This window comes from Triturus cristatus, chromosome 6, assembly GCF_964204655.1.
Source record: "Triturus cristatus chromosome 6, aTriCri1.1, whole genome shotgun sequence".
Classification (NCBI taxonomy): Eukaryota; Metazoa; Chordata; class Amphibia; order Caudata; family Salamandridae; genus Triturus; species Triturus cristatus.
Window position 1 is genome coordinate 1,485,637,671 of NC_140589.1, and position 22,685 is coordinate 1,485,660,355.

Below are 22,685 nucleotides of genomic sequence, written 5' to 3' on the forward strand. Positions count from 1 at the left end.
TGTAAAGCCTGGGCACAGCCAGGTGATAAAATCTTCTGTACTTCCTAAACAAACATATCTGGTCCTTAATCTTATCCCAAAATTGTGTAAATGCAGGTTACTGTGAACTTGTTAACGTCGTTAGCATAGTTGTAGGAGATTTAAATATAATTGTTGGAATGCTCTCACAGCTAGAGGATTTCAAGTGCAGGGATTGAGCATTAATCGTATTGACCTAATAATAAACTGATTTCAACAAACACCATCTTGCATTGAGTAAGGGTCTAATGTACAGTTTTAGCGTAAAGTGTCATATTTAGAAATATCATTGATTTTTCTTCCCACAATCAACTTGCTTTTGGCGGGGCACCATTAGAAATGTTGCTGAAAGAGGTCAACTTGCTCGCTCACAAGTATTTAAGCTGACAGAGATATATTTAGATTTTATGCAGATGATTTAATTCTTTGTTAACCACATGACAGTTTGACGTGTAAAGTTGCTGTGTTCTTTCGTTGAATTCAGTGAAGATTTTGCATGGTGTGAATTAAGTAGCTTTGGTCTGTCATAGCTGTAGCTGGTAAGGAGGGAGGATTATCCCTAGCAAGAAATTGATGCGTCGGCACAAGCAGAGATAAATGATTTTATTATTTTCAGACTCGGAAATTATAAGAATTTGAGCGTGTGTGTGTGTGTGTGTGTGTGTGTGTGTGTGTATATATTTGCGTGTGTGAAGTCATAGTTGTCAACTAAGCTAAATCACATTATATAAACCAAACATTCTAGATACATATATCAAAAAAACTTTACCTGAACTGATCCTATGGTTGGAATTAGAAATTATCTGGCCTTGTTTAGCAATGCAATCAAAATGTCTCTACTCTGTTCATGACCTTTCACATGAGCAGACAAATGATGTCAACAACATGACAAATCATGTTACTCGACAATAAAAAGCTGTCCTCGCAGACATTCTAAAGAGATAATATAGAAGTAAATGGCTTAATTTGATGTGACAACAAATAGATGTTTTTTAAAACGGAGTTTGGAAACTAATGGCTACATTCATGCCAAAGTCCATAGCACAATAGCTTTCACTGAACATATATCATATTATAGATGGCATGATAACGCAAAATGCCGCTTTACGTTAATTTGAGGCAACTTTCTAGCACTGGAATGTAAATAACGGTGTTAATATGGAAATAGTCAATGCTAATATGCAAAATGATACATTAATTTATGAGAACGAAATTGCATCTTTATTAATTACATCGCCCATTGTGAACTCCCCATCAACCCCAACTCGCAAATACATAGTCAGGCAAACTTTGAGACCTAGGCCGGAGATCAATGATTGATAGGTCACAGGTGGGGTGTCACGTAGCCAGCAGACAAACGCACGAACAGAAAACCTTAGATCAATCCTATAGATAGGCACAGCAACATTACAATAGTCAGGGGAGATTGGCCCCAATAAAGCACACATGGTCGGAGGGGATAGGCGCACTCCTAAAACACCATAAAGTCAGATGCCACATGAGTTAGGAACATATAGTCCATCAGGGCACTATAAAGGCTATGATCATGTGTTCCCCTTGCCGGACATCTTGACACGTTACCCACTGGCAACGTTGTCTCCACACAAGGTTGAGGTCCACCTGTATTTTCCATTAGACAATTAATTTATGACTCCAAAGGCAACAACTTACATTTTTCACAATATATTGATCACCGGAAACCTTTTATTACCTACGATGAACTGTATAAAAGAAGGCCACAGACCAACTGTAAATTGAGACAGTCCTCAGACCCTGTGCCTGTAACTGTTCTCCCAGCGGCCATGCTTATTTAAACAAACTGTCCCTGTTTGGCCAAACGCTTCAAGTTTGTTGGTTTTTTTCAAGGTATTTCATGTTCAAGTAACAACAGATCAACAATTTGCATCCGTTTGCATTACTTTTGGTGACTCTACACTGGCGCAATGTGTGCAGAGTCACCAAAGGCGATAGTTTTTGATGCAGTGCCCTATTTACTAACATTTGTAGACAGGGCTTCTGTGTCCAAAAATTACATCTCTGCCAGTCGTGGCCGGCATGACTCGTGGGTGGGGGGTCGGGTAGGGGGAAGGCTTTAATTAAAATAAAATAAAAACTTACCTTACCGGGTACTGCGTCGCCTCAGTTCCTGCCGGGTCCCGCGTTTTCCTGATGCTTTCCTCAACAGGAAGCAGCCACAGGCAGCCTCCCTCCCCTCCCCTAAGCCAATCACAATGCTGCAATGGCAGCGTTGTGAATGGTGGGGACGGTGCCCAGCCGGGCGCCTATAGGGAGGCCAATTTCTCTATGTAGGTTGTATGCAGCCGACATAGAGAAAAGGCAGAGTGCGCATGACTGGTTTGGTCGGCTCCAGAGGGCCGACCAAACAGTCAGGACCCACAGCATTGGGCAAGCCACTACTCCCCAACCTGCCCACCCGCCCGCCCCCAACCAGGCATACCCTTCTGTTTTCACGCAGTGCGAGAAGCAGAAACATAAAATGGTATTTAAAATACCATTTTATGTTTCAGTTTCTCGCACTGCGAGAAAGCAGTGCGGCGACTCTCGTCCTCCCTAATGGAGGAGCCGCCACTGGTCTCCGCAAGGCAGATGCAAATGAGGAGAAAAAAATTATTTTCTCCAAACTTTTATAATTTTGCATGTGTGCTGTACTGTACAGCACACAACATGGGAAAAGTTTTAAAGCAAGTTCAATCATAGTAAATCTTTACTAGAAGGGCGCCCTTCCTGTACGAAATACATGCTAAAGTCATGTAGAGACCTTTGCACAATGGTTTAAAGGTATATTGATGCTAGGCAATAAGAAAGTGTGCCAGTGTTTGGGGAGAGAGCAGTAGCGCCATATGTTGGTAAATCAGTGCTGTCCTACGGTCTCCTTTTCCCACTCTTTGTATTTTGTGAAAAAAATAGTAAATTTGCCCCCTTGTTTGTTGACCATCCCACGTTAGAGGCCATAAGACATGTGGAGCTACATAAACCTCTACAATACATAAGGTAAATGTGGTCTAGGAATCTGGTAGCCGAAACACCTTTTAAACTATTAAAGGTATCACCTCTGTGAGACCATTAACTGTTTCATCATTTAATTTTATTAAAGCTAGCATGTGATATTCTCCCTCGCAATGTATTATGATGACATTTTACATGAAGGCAGTGATTGTTAATCTGTGGTCTGAAGATACCTGGGGGTCCACGACTGCTTAAAAGATTCAATCTTATTAACAGATTAATAAAGTACATTTACATAAAAAAGCAAAATTGAAACTTCTAAAACAGTAACATTTCAAATTGAAAGCTAAAATGTCAATTTGTATGCTTATCTTGGATTTTTGGAAGCAGCACAAGTGCAGCAAAGGGAATCTAGTCTTGACGCATGGGGTCCTCAACAGAAGCAGCACTGGAGTGCGCCGGCGAAAAGAGACCATGCAATAGGAGCGAAAAAGACGAAAGTGGTATGCTACAATTTACCATATCATTTCGAAGTCAAACTACTTTTTGAAAAGCTCCATCCTTCTTATTAAAATTCAAATTTTCTGATTGTTCATAATGTGTGTACTTATTTGATGTGTACTTGTTTCTTTCTGTATTTGTGTGTATTGTTTGGGGTTCAAATAGCAGAAATTGCTTAGTAGGGGATCCACAGAAGTCATAAGTTTGATAAGTGCGAGAGAGCAGTCGGGAGCGTTAGCTGCACGCGTCTCCCGCTAGAGGCGCCATTAAGTGGAAAGTGAGTCTGTCTGGCCGTGTGACATCATACACCCAGGCTGGCCACAAACTACGTCTCTCGCGGAAGTACGTAGAGGGCTCTCCGAAATCCTTGCTGTTGCAGGTTTGCCAACCAGCCACACAGGGCCACCATGTCCAGCACCGGGCTGCGAGCGGAGCTGGAGGAATACCTAAAGGCGCTCAACATCGAGACCGTCTGCCTGGAACACCCCGAGGTATGTGCTCCGACCCAGGCGCTCTTCACATGTCGGGAATCCGTCACAGGTTCAGCGTAATGTGTGCAGGGATGTTCGTAAAAGACACGTGTCCCCGAGCAATGTGCATGGGTCTCCACGGCACATAAAGCCTGTCGGTTGTCGCCTTCCTCGGAGTAGGGAGCACTGCCACGTGTCTCCGGCGCACGCCTATGCTTGCTTTCTCAGTTGGAAAGCGCTGAATGGTTTGCTTCCTCTGTTATTATTTTACACGGGCTGTCCTGCAGGTTTGGATTCTGGTTGAGTTGCTGTTATGCTGCACTCATTTCATCCTCCCAGTGTTATCAGTTAGGTCTGCGAAGGATAGCCCCCCCCCCCCCTTTCCACTATGGAATCCCTTATGTATTTGTATCAGCTGACACTCTCATGCTTTAATGGTGCCATCCGGGAAAGTAAAGATTACTTCGGCAAACAAATGGCAGACCCGGGGAACAAGCCTGGTTGATTGAGTGACAGAAAGAGCTCTAGAGAAGGTGTTTGAGAGGAGTGATGAACTTGTGATAATTTTACGTATTTTTTAACTTCCCTTTTTATGGAGCTTCTTATCTGCAAGCTTTTATGTCAACCGTTTCTTAAAGCGACTAAATATATTACACAGCTTTCAGTTTCTGTTTAAATATACCCTTCTACTGGTTTATGAAACGAGCAAACTTTCAAATGAAAAAACAATTGATTAACAACTACTTAAATATCTTTACACTCTGGATAACCTTTTAAAAAAAATCATTTCGAGACATATTTCATTTTTGTTCCCTTTTATTATTATTAACTGTCCTCCAGTATTCTACAATATCCTACTTCCAAATTAATGTAGACAGTTTACTCCTCATCCAGCCAACACATCATTTATCTCAAACATGTCAAAACTAGGCTCCCTTATTCTCTCAAGCACATCTCCAACAAAAAGTACTTGTTGTTCGTCCATATGCGTTTTTGAAGCTAGACTACCCAAGTTTGTATTTCGTTACCACATCTGAGGTGCTCTTCAGAGCTTTAATATAAATGGCGTCATAAATATCTGTCCCTTTAGTGTATTTAACAAACCTAACGCTTAGAGACACCTCTGACAGGAGATCCGTACATATATTAATTCCTTTCATATATATCACGCCCCCACACATTTGTAAGCAGGCTACCACAACCAGTGTAGGAGATACCAATGTACCTTTCTACCAAACTTTAGATTGCCTTCACCAAGTCTGATTTGTATTGCACTAGTTGGGGCCGTTTCACGTGTTTTTATGTTGATTTCCAGAGTTTTACATCACATTATCCATCAGACTGTCTGATAGTCCTGGAAAGGACACCAGGGACTCTCAATAAGCTGCCACATGTTATTACATTCAAGGCACAAGTCCTAAAAAAATAAGTGGGGGGACTCTCCAAGTTAGGTAGTGTCAAAGGAAGTGACATCACTGCGCGTGGCATTGCAGGAATTGACATCACAGGAAGTAAATGACATCACTGTGCGTGACAGGTTCCTTTACCCAACGATTGACAAACTAACCCTGCTGCCAGCCTAACCAGGCGTAATATTCCATGTGCAGCACATTTCCATGTAGATGTGATTGCTTTAGCTGGCTGGTGGTTAACACATTTGATGAAAATATCTGTTTTTGTCTAGTCCTAGTTTTGACTTAAAGTAGCATACAGGGTTAATGCACCTCCTGCAAAGCATATCATGCAACATGCAGATGGCAGATTTTATTGTATGTAGATAGGTAAGTGGGTTACTGCTTTGAACACAGAGATCCTTTTGTTACATGCAGTTGCATTGTAATCCTTCTAGTATAGCATAGTGAGCTGTGAAGGATGATATGCAACTCCTACACCCAGTAACCCTCACTGTCTTATGTAACACATCCTGTGCAATGATTTGCAAACTTGTGTGATGTATTGTCAATATAATGTTTATATTTGCTGTATTGTGATCCGACACCTTATACTGGGATGAATAGCGCCTTAAAACAAATAAAAAATACTGGTATTCGAATTGTTATTTTGCACTGGGACAGAGTAACACATTTGACATTCTTACAGTGCATTATATATGGGGTCCGAACAAGGTCAAAATTGTGCCTCTCTTATGCACCTTTGAAGTGTTAACAAGCTGCTGCTTTTTTTTCCCTTCCTCTGCATTTACATCAAGTTGTGAGGCTACAGGCAGCCCCCAGCCTGGATACCCGGACAAAAGAAGGCCAAATGGGCCCTTAAGTTCGGCCTTTGTTATGGTCCAGCTGGAGTCTCAAATGACAAAAAAACCCCTCCCTGTCTGCAAGTTGCTGCTCGGAAGGAAAGCAGATAACGAGCCGGCGCTGCTGAATTTATCCCTGTGTCTCAAAATTTACACCAGGACGTGTTCAGCATATTTTAGAATGGGGCTCAACCTCTTGGCAGGGTGGACGGCGTCCACCCTGTGAAAAGAGTGGGTGTCCACCCGAGAGTACCTCCGACCCAAGCACTGATTACATTTCTGAAGCCATTCGTTGATATCATAATACAGTTTTTATGCTTCCAGAAAGAGGCTCCTCGTTAAACCTACATATTCAATATAACACTCTGTTATTCACAAAAACGTAATGTGCGAAATCCAGTTTATCTTTTGAACAGTAAATAAGACAGTCTTTGTTCGTCCAAGTTGACTCCTCTTTTCACTCGTCAGTAGTATTATGTCTTTAGTGCTGTGGGTCTTCTACCGCCTCTCCAAATCACTTAAGTGCTTCCGTCGTTGGCAGTTGAACGTGTATGGTGACTAGAAACAATCTTTGACTTGCACCTCTGTCTTGCCTTTTCTCCAGTTCATAAGTGTTTAAAGGAAAATACTCAAGGCTTTTAATTATCACTGGTATCTCAAAGCCTTTACTACTATGCACTGCCCAAAATTTCTGAAGGTTCATCGACTCTCTTCGGGTAGGGGCGTCAAACCAAAAAGTCTTAAAGAGTTAACAACTCAGATACAGTAGGGCATAATCGAATGACAGTCAAAAAAGACAAATGTCCTTCCAAGGCTATAGTAGGGAAAACATAGTTTTTTTATATGCACTGTAGTTTGATAAAGCATTAACATGAGGACAGCAAAGTAAAGCAGATGGCTGCTGTGCCCACTTCTGGCACTGAAGTACAACACCAAATGTTCTCATAGTGTTACTGTCTGCGGTGGTGCATACATCATACATTCCATTTTTAGACTGAACAAGCCTTAATTGTTTAAAAGAGATACAATTAAAAGGTAATGCTGGGTGTCGTGGCTGTGACAGCAGGCAATAGGATGCCTAAGAACAACAATTATCATATAATTCATAGTTTTCAGGCATCAACAAATCGAAAATTACTGTGCAATGGCTGTGTCCCTTGTCTAAAGTGCAAATGCATTCTTTAAGATTTGTGCGGTCGTCAGACCATAAAATTACTTTCATGGACATTACACAGCAAGATTAAAATATTTATTTAAAAATGTTAGTGTTTACAACAAAAACAGATGACAAAGAATTTGGGTTTGTTATTGTTCAAGAATAAAAAAAAGACGATTTACATTTTGGAATTAGTGACCATTATGACAGTTAATCTTGATAGGGCGGGTTGTCACATCTATAACTCTCAGGAGTGGGTCGAGAGGGTTGCCAGTGCCCTCCTTCTAATCGCCCAGGAGTGGCCCAGAAATCTTGCAGTTTCGCACACGAATAAGGGTCTTGCATCTGATTTCAGTATGCGCAGGGCCACTCTAGAGTCTCTGGTTCCAAGTTGTCTGCAAACTGGGGTTAGCTATTTGCTCCTAGGCTTTGTGTATGCTGGGCAAGCAAAGAGAACATGGTCTATTGAATCGTACGGGCAAGGGCCGGCAGGGGCAACCATTTGGTTTGGCTATATTGGTCGACCAAGAGTTTGTAAATGCATTAATTGTCAGACTACCGTGCCTGAATTGAATGTAGAGCTTCCTGTCAGCAGGCACCTTGATTATATGAAGGTAGCTTTCTAAGGAGCGGCTGACTCTGACGTTTCTAAATTCTTCAGTTGGTCTGCCCTGATTGCTATTGGAGTATGTATTTTGTTCAACCCATTCCCAGTATAGTAGTTTGAGCTGTCTTCTGGTATGGGTTTGTGGACAAACAATATTATGTCCTGGTAGGCCAATGCTGGACATAAGGCTTTTAACATATTTAATCCTGCCTATTTTGTTTGTGGTGTCTAAGATACAGACCTCATTAAAAGCTGTGGCATAGGGTGTCACATTGGGGGTCATGACCATCGCTGCCAAAATAGCAGGGGGCGAAGTTTCGCTAGGTCACTAATCGACTTAATGCCTGTATCAAGCTTTAATGGGCAGAGAGGAGTGCTTTGTTGGATGGAGACCAGATTTTAGAGGAACTTGTTCTCCGAGACTGTGAGGGCCCTTACTCTTGCCATGCCCCACAACTCAGCCGTATAAAGGGCACTGCTCACAGCCTTGCAGCTATATAGTTTCAGCACTGGTGCTGTTGGCTTAGTGTGAGAGAAACAATGTTCCTTCCTCAGAGCCCCGGTTACCTGGGAAAATATGAGGTAGGCCTTATTGAGATGGTGTTTCCAGTAGCTTGTTATATTCAAACTTGTGCGTGAACCTCGGTTTATGCACGGGTCAGAATTAAGAGTTACAAGGTATTCAACACATCTGATAATTATTGGATGTGGTAAATACCTGAAGCTTAGTTAAATTTCGGCAAGACAACCTGCTGGAATTTAACAGGGGAAATGTGGTAATTGTGTAAGGTATGAACTGTACCATGCTGAATTTGGTGTGTCAAAACACCAAAATCTGCATGTTGTTATCCCAAGAACTCTTATAAGTGCTATTTTTTGCACCCGATAGATAAGGTACACTGTGGTATTGTTATTTATCAGGCGCACTAAATAGCACCTGTACTTTTACGCCGATTCTTCGTAGGAAGCTAGCTACCTAAAAAGCAGTAGCATACTACCTAAAGGAGTAGCATACTCCCTTAAATAGTAGCATACAGTCTGAAGCAGTAGACTAGGACTGCTCATAGAAACATAAAAAGTTGACACACGTATGGCACACACAAACAAATGGATTTAAATACACTAAAATACTTCCTTACACCTTAACCTTTTGTTCTCTAATAAATCCTACTTACACAGACCAATGTTGTGTGGGCCCATACTGGCACCTGCACAGTGCTCACACCCAGCATGCATACCATGGCATTACCTTATCGCCTGACATGCACACTGGCACTCCAACGTACAGAAAAATTGAAGTGAATATATATGTTGATGAATAATGCCTTCAAAATAAAGTGAAACGTATATCAGCCCTTTTATCCATTGATCTCTCTGGGGCCAGTCTCAAAAGCATTTGTAAGTACGCAAAGTAGTAATACAGGAGTACTCTTTTACATACTCTTATATGCCTTTGTGAATCTGCCCCAAAACATCCAGCTTCCTATTAGTAAAAGGCTACATTCAGTGCCAGTCAGTACTAAAATGTCTTTCACATAACAGATATCATCTTCTAGATTACGTTTAAAAACTCAAAAATGCCTTTGTGAATAGGCTTCAAAGCCTATTAGAGGTGGACAAGCCAGCAAATGTACAGTAAACTCCAGGGATCAGATCTTTAAAAATCAAACAGTTAGCTCTTCAACATTTGTAAGTGTTACAGTTTACAACATCAGATTATTTCACTGCACTGAGGAACATTTATAGTTTTGTCGATCACTGACACAATATTGTGGTAAACAGTATAGTTGACAAAAATATTGTGTCAAAAATGGTGTTTACTACAATATTGTGCTCCTATACTTATAATGGTAAGTACAAAAATATCGGAAAACTATATTGTTGACACTAATGTTCCAAAATATGATTTTCTTTTTTATATAAATAGAGGGTAAATTAGTAAATGTTAAATATTTTAACATCTATATTTGATCTATTGTAAATAAATACATTCCACTAATATTTAATTTTATATATTTATATAAACACAAACATATCTCAACGCGAACCAGAGGCGAAGATATGGACCCAGGAAGACTTGCACTCCACGGTTCAGATTTCCACAAGTGTTTACTCATCTTAACACTTGTGGAAATCTGAACCGTGGAGTGTGAGTCTTCCTGGGTCAATACCTCCAACTCTGGTTTGCTTTCAGATGGGAACGTGACCTGCACCCGTCATCTCGCATCTGCCCTGCTTTGGTGTACGCAGCCAGGCTTGTGCTGGATTTCTTTTCAAACCCACACATATATGTTTGTATAAGTATACATGTATAGTGTAACAATAAAATATTTATTTTACATGATATTAATTCTTTTGAATTTTAAATTTATTACTATGAAAAAAATATGTTCGAGGCATATGAGCGGCAGATCACACACTTAGCATAGATTGCCATCTGGTGTTGGGCCCTTATGTTTGCACTTGTTTTTGTCCTGGAAAGTCTTTGGAAGTCACGAGATAGGTGACTCTTCCTTTCGATCATAGTGCGCATGGGCATCGGCTCCATCCTCAGATTGTTTTTTTCCGCCATCGGGCTCGGATGTGTTTCTAGCGCTCCAGTTCGGAACCGTTACCGATTCAATTTCGACACGCAATGCTTCACCCTTTCTACGGTATTGTCTCGATCCCGAACCCTACTCGTCGCACATCTTCCTAAGTCGAATCTTTGATTCCGGTCGTCGACGAAGGCCTTTTGGCCTACCTGGTCCTTAGCATCTGACTCATGGAAAGGACGCCATTCAAAAAGTGTCCTCGATGTGGGTCGAAGTTTCCCCACACCGATCTGCATGAGGTGTGTAACTTCTGCTTGTCACCGGAGCACGAGGCCAGAGACTGCCTCTTTCCGCTCCAAAAGACCATTCGGGATCAGCGAGCTCGGAGGACCATGGCTCGCTCGTCGATCTCCATCCCCGACGACATCTTCTGTACCGGAGCGGGAGAGGGTTGAAGAAAGCCTTGTCAGCGCCTCCGAAGCCAATGAATCCGATGTCGAAGAAATCACTCCGGCGCAGAGGGTCGTAAGTAAAGACGTCGACCCCAACCCCCTACATGCAAAAAAGGCTTTGGTCACACCTTCACCTTCGGGCCCAGGTGCACACCGACCCACCCCCGCTTCCCACGCCTCGCCCTCAGGCCAGGCAAAGAAGCCTACCAAGCCCTCAGGCGACTCAGGCTTGAGTCAGCCTACCACCGGTGCCAAAACTCAATCTTCGGCACCGAAAAAGAAACCGCCCTCCTCCTCCGTGTCGACCGCTGCTTCCACCTCAAAGCCCTCGACACCGAAAACAACGAGCACCGACTCGCCGGCACCGGAAAAACCCTCAGAGCTGACCAAGAAGCCACACAAGAGTTCGGACTCACACTCTTTGGAGCCAAAGAAATCATCGGAACCGAAAAAACATACTGGGACTGCAAAACAACATGGGTCCAAACCCAAAGACACTCCGGAGCCGAAAAAGCCCTCGGAACCGAAACACTCTGCGTCGAAAAACCAACCTTTATCAGAAGAGCTTTTTCGACCAGACCCCGCACAAAAAACTCTGGTTAAAGACCCTAAAACTGGTCAATTGACACTAAGTTCCAGGAAAAGACCACTGGACAAGCCTACACCTGCTCCACCACCTAAGAAGAGGGACATTGCTACATCCCCTCTTAGAGTCCCTCCTCCACCCCCTTCACCTCGTTCTTCTACACCATCTCCTACACCAGTAGACGATGATGACACCTCTGGTGACAAAGGGGGGGGGGTGCAGACGATCTGCCACTAAGGGGTCCCTATCCACCTGATTCCCCTGACCCCTGGGATGACTATAATACACATGATGTCCCTACTCTCCCGCAAGATGACATCTACCCCTCTAGGCCTTCCCCACCAGAGGACACCATGGGCTTCAATCAGCTCGTAAACCGAGCTGCCCAGTACCACGGAGTCGACCTACACACAGACCCCGTGGAGGAGGATTTCTTGTTGGACACTTTCGATAACACCCAAAGGTCCACATCTACTTTATCCATGCACAAAGGAGTTATTAAGCATGCTCCAGATGTATTTAAAGATCCTGTTAGGGCTCGAGTCATCAACCGTCGCATAGAAAAGAAATACAAAGCTGCCCCTACAGACCCAGCTTAAATTAAGGGCCCTGTTCCATTAGACTCCATGGTGGTATCCAATGCCAGAAAGAGGGCTAACTCTAAAACATCAGGTGACGCAGCCCCACCGACAGAGTCTAAACTCTTAGACGCCTCCGGCAAGAGAACCTTCTCACAAGCAGCTAACATATGGCGCATCGACAACACTCAGGCCCTGCTAGCCAGATACGATAGGACACACTATGATGAGTTAGAGTTCCTATTGCAACACCTCCCGGATAAATACAAAAACAAAGCCAACGACCTCATACAGGAGGGTAAACTAATTACCAATACCTCCATCCGTTGCGCTCTCAATGTGGCAGATACTGCCTCCAGAGCTGTAAATACAAGTGTCCTTTTGCGTAGGCACACTGGGCTACGAATTTCAGGTTTTAAGCCTGAGGTACAAAGTTCAATCCTAAACCAACCATTCGACCAAGAGCACCTCTTTGGCCCTAATGTAGACTCCTCCCTGGAGAAAATGAAAAAAGAAACTGACACAGCCAAATCAATGGAAGCCTTGCAATCGCAAGCTCCCAAACGTTCATTTCGTCGCTCCTCCTCCTACAAAGGCAACTTCCAGAGGCTACTCATCAGACAACCCCTCCACCTCTTACAAGGCTCCCACCCAGTCCACTTTCACCAGAGGTTACCAGAGAGGAGGTTACAGCGGCAACAATAACCAGGGCAGAGGCAAGACTAACAACTCCCGCTCTGCCTCCACCCCTACCCAAGTACTTCCCTCCGCTTCCCCAGGACCATTCCACTCCGGTCGGGGGAAGACTACAACAGTTCCTTCCTGTCTGGACCAACATCACCACAGACAGGTGGGTGCAACAAATAGTTCAATCGGGTTACTGTCTTGAACTTACCTCTACCCCCCTAAACATACCACCCAAACAGCGTCCAATGTCACAAGAACATCTATCACTTCTAAAGTAGGAGGTAATCTCCCTCCTAGAAAAAAATGCAATAGAACTGGTTCCCCTACGCCAACAAAACACAGGAGTTTACTCTCTGTATTTTCTCATACCAAAGAAAGACTGCTCTCTGAGACCTATTTTAGACCTCAGACCCCTAAACCTATACATACACTCAGACCATTTCCACATGGTCACACTTCAGTAGGTCCTTTCCCCTTCTTTCACAGGGCGACTTCCTTGCTACCCTAGATCTCAAGGACGCCTACTTCCACATTCCCATTCACGCAGCTCAAAGGAAGTATCTCAGGTTCGTAGTGGACGGGCAGAACTATCAATTCAAAGTACTCCCGTTCAGAGTCACAACAGCACCAAGGGTATTTACCAAGTGCCTAGCGGTAGTAGCAGCCCACTTAAGAAGACAACACATTCACGTCTTCCCATATCTCGACGACTGGCTCATAAAAGCCAGCTCATACAACCAGTGTGCACATCACACTCACGTGACTATCCAACTACTCCACGACCTAGGATTCACAGTAAACCACCCCAAGTCTCACCTACAACCCTCCCACATACAACAGTACCTAGGTGCCACAATAGACGCCTCAAAAGCGCTAGCCTATCCCACTCCAGCCAGAATAGCAAGCATGCAGGCTCTCATCCCCAAATTTCAACCTCAACACACTCTTCCAGCTCGAGTGTTCATGCAACTCATAGGGATGATGGCCTCTTGCATATTTATAGTGCCTCACGCAAGACTCCAAATGCGTTCGCTACAGGAGTGCTTAGCACGCCAATGAAACTAGGCTCAAGGTCAGCTAACAGATCTGGTGTTGGTAGACGGTCGCACTCATCACTCTCTGCAGTGGTGGAACACCAAAAACCTTTCCAAAGGGTGACCGTTCCTAGAGCAAATTCCTCAAATTGTCATGACAGCAGACTCATCGCTCTCCGGCTGAGGAGCTCACCTATTACATCACACCATGCAGGGCAGGTGGACACCACAACAAAAGTTACTCCACATCAACCACCTGGAGTTACTAGCCATATTCCTAGCCTTAAAAGCATTCCAAAAGCAAATATCAGGCAAAGCTGTCTTAGTCCGCACGGACAACATGACAGCCATGTACTACATACAGAAACAAGGCAGGACACATTCTCTGCAGCTCTCTCACCTAGCACAGAGCATATGGAGATGGGCTATACCTCATAATATTTTTCTCCTAGCCCAACATGTCCCGAGAGTCCAAAACACCACAGCCGATCTGTTAAGTCGTCAAACACAACAAATCCACGAGTGGGAACTTCATCTGCAAGTTCTTCAGCCGTTCTTTCAAATGTGCGGGCAACCACAGATAGATCTCTTCGCCACTCACGAAATCGCCAAATGCCCAAGCTTCGCCGCCAGATATCCACACCCATTGTCCAAAGGCAATGCAATATGGATAAATTGGTCAGGCAAATTTGCGTACGCTTTTCCGCTTCTCCCACTCATTCCACTGGTGGTGCGCAAACTACAGCAACACTCACTGACTCTCATTCTAGTTGCTCCAACTTGGGCCAGACAACCGTGGTACACCATATTGCTGGAACTGTCCATAGTGGCGCACCAAAAATTACACCTCTCACCACGCCTCTTAACCCAAAACCGTGGAGAGATCAGACAGCTCAGCTCAACCTTGCGATATGGCTCCTGAGGTCTTAGAGTTTGGTTACCTTAGTCTTCCCCCTGACTGTATGAACGTCATTAGAGAAGCTAGACGTCCCACCACTAGAGCCTGCTATGCAGCCAAGTGGAAGCGATTTGTGATATATTGTCATAACAACACCATCAATCCCCTAGACGTGTCTATCCAACACATCATAGGGTACCTTCTACACCTCCAAATGTGCAACTTAACTTATACGTCTGTTAGACTGCACCTTGCTGCCATAGCAGCATACCTACAAAATAGACAACACATCACTTTTCAGGGTACCTGCCATCAAAGCCTTTATCGAAGGCCTTAAAAGGATAATTCCTCCCAGGATTCCACCCTCACCTGTGTGGAATTTAAACATCATTGTCTCAAGACTAATGGGCCCTCCTTTTGAACCTCTACATAAATGTGAGCTACAATTCTTAACATGGAAAGTAGCTTTCCTCGTAGCTATTACTTCTCTTAGGAGAGTTAGTGAGCTACAAGCACTAACTATCCAGGAACCTTTTTTGCAAATCCAGCATAATAAAGTTGTTCTACGAACTAATCCTTAATTACTTCCAAAAGTCATTTCTCCCTTCCACCTCAATCAGTCTGTGAAGTTGCCTGTATTTTTCTCGCAACCACAGACAGTCGCAGAAAGAGCTCTTCATACTTTAGATGTTAAAAGAGCATTGCTTTATTAAATCGAGAGAACACAACCTTTTTGTAAGACCAAACAACTTTTTGTGTCTTTCTAACCACCACACAAAGACAACCCCATATCAAAGTCTGGGATAGCTAGATGGATCGTTAAATACAAATTTGCTACCACAAAGCAAAACGTACTTTATCTGTTCCTCCGAAAGCCCACTCTACACGAAAGATAGAGGCTTCTATGGCATTTTTAGGGAACATTCCCTTAGATGACATCAGCAGGGCAGCTACATGGTCTACACCACACACATTCCCAAAACACTATTGTGTGGATGTGCAAACAAAACAACAAGCTAGTGTGGGCCAGGCTGTTCTCAAAACACTATTTCAAACTACTGCAGCAAATACTGGTGGTCGCCGCTAAGGATGGGTACTGCTATACAATCTATGCTAAGTGTGTGATCTGCAGCTCATATGCCTCGAACGGCAAATGCTACTTACCGGTATGCATCTGTTCTTGGCATGTAGAGCTGCAGATCCACACGCGCCCACCCAGCTACCTTTATCTGTTCCAGTACCATCTTATTTAGATACAGCATACATGGGCATTTTTCCTGTTTCTTACAAAGCTCCATCATTTTCCTGCTGGCGAAAAACAATCTGAGAATGGAGCCGATGCCCATGCTCACTATGATCCAAAGGAGGAGTCACCTATCTCGTGACTTACAAAGACTTTCCAGGACAAAGACAAGTGCAAACATCCGGGCCCAACACCAGATGGCGATCTATGCTAAGTGTGTGATCTGCAGCTCTACATGCCAAGAACAGATGCATACTGGTAAGTAGCATTTGCCATATATACACACATTTCTTTTACCATATATTAATTTTAATATTCTGAATATATATATTCGTAGTAATAAATGTAAAATATTCAGAATAAAAAAAACTATTTAACACTTTATTTATCTAAATATATATATATATATATATATATATATATATATATATATATATATATATATATATATATTCCAAAAAACGGTGACAATGCCATGTGTGGTTTAAATTTTTATTTTTCTGCCGCTACCACATATATATATTATAATAAAAACACAAGAAATATTAACAGTTGAGTAAGAATATATTAATGTTGGCAATAAATGTAATGTTTAAAATTGAAATATCCCAAAACGACATTTACAAAAAAAACTGTAAATATTAAAATAAATTTCAAAATAAAAACAAATATAAAACATAAAAAAGTACACTATGAAATTTATTTAACCAATACTATTAAAACTATTAGAGGCTAAAAATATTAAATATACTATTCCCACTCCAGTTTATGCAACAGTAGGCAAAGTGATGGACTTCAGAGGGGGTTAGATTTACTACTCCTACTCCAGTCAGTGAAATGGTACAAAAAGTTTAGGACTTCGGAGAGGTGAAATTTACTGTTCCTACTCCACTCTACACAATAGTAGGGAAAGTGTTGGAGTTTGGAGGGGTTAAATTTACTGTTCCTACTCCAAACAACACAACAATAGGGAAAGCATTGGATTTTGGCAAGGTTAAACTTACTATTCTCACTCCAGTCTCTGCAACAGTTGGGAAAGCATTGGATTTTGGAGGGTTAACATTTAGTTTTCCCACTCCAAACAGCGCAACAGTTGGGAGAGTGTTGGATATTCAAGGGGTAAAATGTACTATTCCCACTTCCGTTAGCGCAATAGTAGGCAAAGTGTTGGACTTAGGGGGGTAAAATTTACTTTAGAGGTTAGTTTTACAATTCCTACTACTTACTCTTACAAACCCACCAGCCTGCAAATACCATATAACGAAAATAAATCCGTATTATATAAATTACATTATAAATATCAATCATAATTAATCCATGAACATCCTTGATGTATTTTAAAAATGCACTTTAATGGTACACACCGACATTTGAATTTACATACACATTTAATGTCCAAGATTTTCCCTTGAAGTATTTTAAAATTGCATTTTAGGGTTTTTAAATTTAAATTAATGAGCAACTATATTGCATCTGATTGTAGACACTTTACTCAAGTGTAATTTTTTTGCAATTTCTTTGACTGGTGTAATGGTTTTAATTAACTGCACTTTGACAATAAATTTGAAATATCAATCATATAATTATAGAAAACAAATTCTCAGTTAATTATTAACTAATTAACTTCTCACCCTATCCCCCTATAAACCCAACACACACACATCTTTTAACCTGACACAAGAAGTCTTGCTAGAAAAAGAAAACAGTTAACTGTAAGGGGAGGCAGAGCACAATTTCTGTGCTCACATTGCTGGCATCCACTGAATTAACACAGAGACTGATTTCACGTAGATGCTCAAAAACCCTATAGAAGTGCCAAATAACAATTTTTTATTACATTTTACTTTAAATCACTTTATTGTGTATTTTTGCTAACTTTCAATAAAAACTATTTTTCTCCTCTTAAACCGTATAAAAAAAAAATATTTCCATAAAACTCATTCAGTTTTGTATTACACACCTTAAAAATGTTACAGCATTTTAAAAACAATTTGTTTTATAGCCCTTTCTGCTGAGGATCCCATTTTGGGTTTAGTATCACAACCTTTAAGTACAGCCAATCATTCAGGTATCCTTCCCTAATATCAAGGAACGATGGACAGTGGAATGTTACATGGGCTTAGGCAGTAACATTTTAATATCCATTTTCTGTGAAACTATGTCTGCACCCAGTCTTAAAACAGTGATTGAAGTATTCGAATGTAGCATTTCTCGTGCTTTCAAGATTCCCCTGGACACCACCAAGCATTTCAGGTTATCCGAGTCTGCTCTCGGGCAGAGTCACTACTCAGCTCACCTGCACCTTTAGCAGTAGATTCTTGAGACAGCCTTCCTTTGATTTCTGGTTAGGGGTACTGAAGGCTCTGTGGCTCTGTCCATATCTCTGGACACGTTGCGCAGTTGGGTAAGTAAGCATCAGTAGAAGGGCAGACCAGGGAGGTTTCAGGTACGCCTTCAGTCTTGTTCCCAGTAAAGAGGATACAGGCAGAACTTGGCTCCAGCAGAGTCCAGTGCCCGTCTGATGTTGAAGAAGCGATTGTTAATTAAGCTGGAAAGAATTTCCAACTTACATTTTTAACTTTTAGCATCTGGGCAGCAGCCAACAGCCAATTAGTTGGTGCAATCTTTGCAGCTCAAAAGTCCAGCTGACCAGTTTGGGGCAGAGTTTTCCTCCTCTGAAGGCCGTATGAGAAGTACATCTCTTGTCCCATATTGCCTTGTGGTGGCCACCACATACTTGCAGCTGCCCTTGGGCAACCTCCAAAGACCTGCTGTGATGTAAAGTCTTGTGTTGTCCCACAGACTGGTACAGGAGATAAAGGAACAGGAGAGAGAAAAAATGCAGGGTGGCTTATCCTTATGTTCTAAGAGTAGCTTTAATCTTGCAAGTTCCATTCTCACAAATAGGAACGTGTTCGATATCACGGGTGCACCAATAGTGAACTACTTCTGATGCACACATTGTTCACAATCATTGCAAAACCAATGGAAATGTTTTCAAACATTTCCCAAAAACAGATCGGTCAACACAAGCATATCCTATCTACCAGAAGCTACTGGACATTGTTTTGAAAAGGGGAGGCCAGTAGGCTTCACGCTTGGATGCAGCCCTTGTATCCCAACACCTATAATTACTGCCAGTAGGCACGGACTGTGGCGAGTAGGGGGCTCCCACTCGATAAATGGCAGGGGACCAAGTGGAAGATCTGCCTATTTCAGAGCATACCAAGAGTGTCCACGTGAAGCACAATATTTGCAGTTTGAGGGGCCTCTTGGGATGCCCACAAAACGTTGCTAAAAGCAAAAATAAAGGGGAAATCTAAGACAAAAGAAAAATGGCAAGAATGTTGTTACTTTGTTGTAGCCTTTGGCCTTCTCTTAATGTTCTTTGCACTTTTTTGAGGGTCTAGAAATGCATTTCAGTTTGGCCTTTTGTTTCTTATCATAGACCTTGAACCATCAACAATTCAAACTGGAGAGCACTTGAATCTGGAAATTACAGAATTTACGAGAGTGGAGAGGCTTGAACAGCTGTACATCTAGTTTACATAAAGTTTTGACTTGCGATTCCTCATTCAGGTCTATAATTGCCTCAACCAAGAAGTGGACTTTGCAAGAAGTGTTCTTTTCTCTAGCTTTTCTATTACATGATCCAGTTCAGACTGTCAACAACAATAATGGAAAGTACCATATATAATATATACAATTTAAAAGTTTTAAAGTTAAAATTATATTGTCCTAGCGTTCTGAATGAAGTTTTCTGCAGGTGAGTAGAAGTGTATAGAAATTTAGGATATTGATAAATGGATACGTTTGCAGAACTTTGGCATCCTATTTGCTTGAAAAGGACAAATATCTGTAGGCCTGTTGATCAAAACTATATTGGACTTTTCACCCAAAGTTTATATGAAATGCACTGAAGATAAAGAGTCTGGCTAAAGATACTGAAATCTTACTGGGCTTAATTATGAAAACCGCCAATCCCACGGTGGAGGTCGGAGACTGACACAACAGCGGTCCGAACGCTGTAATAAGAGTACGCAGATCGAACCCCCATGGGACCGCTGCAACCACTAGGGAGCCGCGATCCCTGACATTGGTGCGGTGGTCTTGAGGCCACAGTATGCTTGGTGGTGCCGCTGTGCCACCACCAAGCATATTACAAGTTTCCTCACCATTAGCAGTCCAATGACTGTTCTCATGCCATGAAAATTCTGGCGGTGAGGAAACGGAGGCCTCTACAGGGCCCCCTGTTCCCACAGGGCCCAGGGATGCATGCAGGGGGGCAGATAGTGTGCCTCTCTGTCTGCATGCACCCACAGTTCCAGCACAGAATGGACTTTGCAGTCCGTGCTGTGCTGGAACGCACTGTGATGGGCCCAAGGCGCTGCCTCTCTAAGGCTCTCCTATGAGCCTTTGAAAGGCAGCGCCATGGGCCCGTCGCTGCAGGACCACCCACCTGGATTACAACTTCTAATCCGGCAGATGGTTTGCTTTGGTGGTGTGGGAGTGGGGTGGTGGTGTGGCGTCTCACTCCTACACTGCCAAAGTGATAATCGGGCCCTAAGGGGCGGATTATGACTTTGGCAGTGCTGCTCCGGCTTTGCGCCAGCTCAGCATTGCCAAAGCCAAGCAGGGACTGCACGCCAGATTCTGAGTACAACTCGTGTCTGGCAGGCTTTTCTTTTGCCACTCCCACGGTGGTGCCCTGAAAACAGGCACCGCAATGGGAGCGCAAAAGAAGTTCCAGAACGGCACAGCCTGTGAAGTCCATGTCGTGCTGCAACTTGGGGTGCATGCAAACAGGGTATGTGCCCCCCTGAATACATCCCCATGGTGGTGGGGCATAGGGGCCCTGTTTCCCCACCGCCTGTCTTTTCATGGCGGTGAGCTCGTCATGAAAAGGCTGGCGGTGGTGAAACTCGAAATATGCTTGGTGGACTGCGGCGGTCCAGCCTTGCATATTGAATAGCCCCGTCTGCTGTGCCACTGCCAGGGAACGGCGGTTCCCTGGCACAGCCGGCTCAGCAGTGGAGGCTCCAAAAAGCTGCATCGTAATATGGCAGCCGCAGGACTGCCACTGTGAGTCTGGCGGTCAAAGACTGCCATACTCAAAATCGGGCCCGGAGTCAGTACAAGATGGAGTGAATAGGTCAAACTGATACCAAGTTGTAGACCAAACGCGGTTACAAAAGATGCCAGAGAGATATTGAATTATTTGATTGTCTGTAGTGATATCTAAAATGGTAGATACAACCATATATTTATTTTGCAAATAAATGTGTTTTTTTGCTTTGCCAATCACTCCCTTAAACTGTACTTCATGATTTCTGTATTAAAGGATTTCTGCTACAGATTACTGAAACGCAACAGTAAATATTTTTATTTTATTTTGTAGGTTTTCACAGTTGAAGAAATGATGCCTCATGTTCAGCACTTGAGTGGAGCTCACAGTAAAAATCTATTTCTAAAGGATAAGAAGAAGAAAAGCCTCTGGTTAGTTACAGTTCTTCATGACACACAGATCAACCTTAATGATCTTGCCAAAAAATTGAACGTTGGGAGTGGAAATCTGCGGTTTGCTGATGAAGCTACAATGTTAGAAAAACTGAAAGTGGGCCAAGGCTGTGCGACACCACTGGCCCTATTCTGTGATAATGGAGATGTGAAATTTGTCCTGGATTCACGTTTTTTGGAAGGTGGCTATGAAAAAGTGTACTTCCATCCAATGACAAATTCTGCCACGATGGGGTTAAAGCCAGATGACTTTTTGACTTTTGTGAAGAAAACTGGGCATGAACCTATAATGATCAAATTTGACGATTGATTTAAGTACTCGGGCAGTAAATACATTGAGAATCACTGTGAAGAAATTAATATAAAACATTATTCCAGCATGATGGGATAATGAAATGTGGTGCATCCTTTGGATGCAAAACACTACCCAATGCGGATATACTGGCCCTAGAAACAATTTTAACAATTTTAGCCCTTGGAATAAATTGCAAGAAACGATATTGCCATTAAAGATTCTAGTGTTTTTTTAACTCTTAATATTCATTGTTTAAATCTGTTTCTGCGTGTCTTTTTACTTACTCCTTGGCAAATTGTTTTAACCTTTTATCCTGTATATGTCATCCAAATAACTTACTTGTACAGTGCTTAAGCTCATATACGTCACTGAAGAAATGCATTTCTTATTAGCAGATGTTACAGGAGATGAGGAAGCTGTTAGTCAAGGGCATTGATATTTACATACAAGGTCCTCACAACCTGACACGAAAACCTGTTTTTAGGAATCAGTGGTTCTCCATCCACTCGTCTGATTCCTATGCTGAACCTGTGCACATAGTGTAGGTCATCGAGAAGAGCCAACAGGCACCTGAATACCCCTCTTTTTCTGGTCATGAGCATCTGAGGTTCCTAAATTGTAGCAGGTAGAGAAAATTCCAGGTGGAGAGCTAAGCGGCTTGGTTGGGGGCCCAAAGACCCAGCATTTAGACATGATTCCTAGAGTGCATGTGTAGCGTGAAGCTGATGAGGGTCTGTGGTGCAAGCAACGTGGCCAGGTGTCTGGCCACAGTAACAGCTTTCGGAAACAGCCAAGTTAGTGGTACTTACCTATGGTCGTGGATGTGACGGCAGTCCTCCTGCTGGGCAAAGAGGGAGACAAATGAGACAAGATTAAGTTGCTGTAGTA

At 42.8% G+C, this 22,685-nt stretch overlaps 1 protein-coding gene across 1 annotated transcript; it reads left to right on the forward strand.

Annotated features, from left to right (window-relative positions):
• Window positions 1-3,773: 3,773 nt before the first annotated feature.
• LOC146821586 (prolyl-tRNA synthetase associated domain-containing protein 1-like) lies at window positions 3,774-22,039 on the forward strand. Its single transcript, XM_085612607.1, has 2 exons — window positions 3,774-3,977; window positions 21,384-22,039. The coding sequence occupies exons 1-2, from the start codon at window positions 3,894-3,896 to the stop codon at window positions 21,810-21,812; spliced, it is 513 nt and encodes a 170-aa protein (XP_085468733.1). The 5' UTR covers window positions 3,774-3,893; the 3' UTR covers window positions 21,813-22,039.
• Window positions 22,040-22,685: the final 646 nt, after the last annotated feature.